This window comes from Temnothorax curvispinosus, unplaced genomic scaffold, assembly GCF_003070985.1.
Source record: "Temnothorax curvispinosus isolate PA1 unplaced genomic scaffold, ASM307098v1 QBEX01007132.1, whole genome shotgun sequence".
Classification (NCBI taxonomy): domain Eukaryota; kingdom Metazoa; phylum Arthropoda; class Insecta; order Hymenoptera; family Formicidae; genus Temnothorax; species Temnothorax curvispinosus.
In genome coordinates, this window is record NW_020216912.1 from 3,497 (window position 1) to 5,488 (window position 1,992).

Below are 1,992 nucleotides of genomic sequence, written 5' to 3' on the forward strand. Positions count from 1 at the left end.
ACTGCAAAGCTGATCATATAATTTGATATAAAATCCAAAATCGAAAACTTTATCTAATACATGCCCTGACGAGACGACTACCTTAAAATCTTTTAAACTATTGAAATTTTTAATATATACTTCCCTAATCTCGGGTACTCGCGGTCGCGACTAATTAATACTAATAAATTAAACAATAAATTAAATAAACTAATAAATAAACTAATGAATACGGGTAGGTAGGAATATATTACGCGTTAGGTAAATAGGATATGGATAGGTATAGAAATATGAATAGGTAGGTCAAATACATTGACAGAGAAGTTCGGGTGGGTAGAGACTAGAAACACGGAAGGATTATAATTTGAAAATATAATGTGTTAATTATACATGTATACATATAGATTATGTATGTCAAAAATTTGAATTATAAATCCTGAATATATATAGCTATATACGTAATATTATATAATATTATTTAATTGTCTTATTACTAATTATATGTAATAACTTTTTTATTTATTACATAATGTGTAGTTCTAAAGTATATTAAAAATATGTGTGTATGTGTATAATGACTTAATTATATGTAATATCAATTATAATAAAATTATTTCAATAAAAAATTGTAAGAAAAATTATACAATAAGAAAAAAACTGTTGCTTCAATTAAACTGTTGCTATCACGGAATGCCAAGAACATAAGTAATTTATTATTCAATTGTATTATTGTTAGACGCGATATTTAGATTATTAAACCAATAATTAAATTATTGATTTAATAATCCAGATATCCTCCTTTTTCGTAAAACACATGTGGATGACTTTTCTTCCACTGGCTAATCAAGTAGGGACTAATATAATGGTCCGACAATTGGAAGCATTCCAATTTAGGACATTGCTCGAGAATAATGGAAACATTATCAGGTGTTACAAATTTCACGTCTTGCAGATGTAAATTTTTCAAGTTTTTGCACTCCGCTAGTAATTTCAAATTGCGATCAGTGAGGACAATACTACACAAATATATTTCTTCCAGCAGTTGACAGGAGGAAAGCAATCTGCTCAAGCTATCATCAAGGTCGAATATCAGGCCTTTCGATTCCATTCTGTAACAAGAACCATATAATTATTACAGAACTTCAATCACAAAAATAAAATCAAAGTAATTTTTTCAAGAATCTTGCAAGAGAAACAAATTTTAATAAAGAATACGTAATATATATATACAGGGTGAATTTTAATGGATGTCCCATTCACAATTGTCATCTGCCAATTTGTCTCAATTTTCTTTCTATATATATAAAAAAATTTTCCATTTTGTAACGAAGACGTAAAGTTTAACAATTATTCTATATAAGTGAAGTGCTCTTTATCAAAAAAAGGATGCTCGATGAAGTATTGATGGTAAAAGGATGGGACATCCATTAAAATTCACCCTGTATATATATATATATATATTTCGAAAGAAAATGTAGCACATACAGTTGACCAAGCTCCACTATTCGTAAATTCTTACAGTCAGCAAGGGCATTAATACCCTTCGATGTAATTCCATATAAACTTATTTCTTGCAAGTCCCGACACGAATTTCCTAACTCTATTGCAACGGTGTCGCCTGGGAACCTCTCCTTACTGCGAAGATGACATTCCAAAATTAATTCACGCATCCGTTTATTTTTTTGCAGTATTTTGCAAAGACATTGAACTTTTATTTCTGGTGAATAAAGTGCCAACTTTTCCAGGCTCTCTAGATTTTCGAGACATGAAAGTCCTTTATCACCAATTGTAAATTCGTCCAATTCGTCCAATTCCAACTCTAAAAAAAATATGTATCATAGTTATATATGCAACTTAACAATAATTTTGATATTTGTATAATCTTTATATATATATACACGTCTACATCTACATCAAACTTTTAGTAAAAAAATACAACTTTTTTTTAGCATACATTACTAAAAGTTATGTGTGTGTGTGTGTATATATATATATATATATACATATATATAT

At 28.4% G+C, this 1,992-nt stretch overlaps 1 protein-coding gene across 2 annotated transcripts in view; it reads right to left on the bottom strand.

Annotated features, from left to right (window-relative positions):
- Positions 1 to 648: 648 nt before the first annotated feature.
- LOC112456744 (F-box/LRR-repeat protein 4-like) overlaps positions 649 to 1,992 on the bottom strand; it is a 3,564-nt gene continuing 2,220 nt past the window's right edge. Inside the window, exons 6-7 of one of the 2 annotated variants that reach the window (XM_025019475.1) lie at positions 1,465 to 1,798; positions 649 to 1,088 (exon numbers count right to left, since the gene is read on the bottom strand). In XM_025019475.1, coding sequence (XP_024875243.1) covers positions 758 to 1,088; positions 1,465 to 1,798 — 665 coding nt within the window. In that variant the 3' untranslated portion in view covers positions 649 to 757. The remainder of the gene's footprint in view (positions 1,089 to 1,464; positions 1,799 to 1,992) is intronic. The other variant, XM_025019476.1, reaches the window with a different exon arrangement.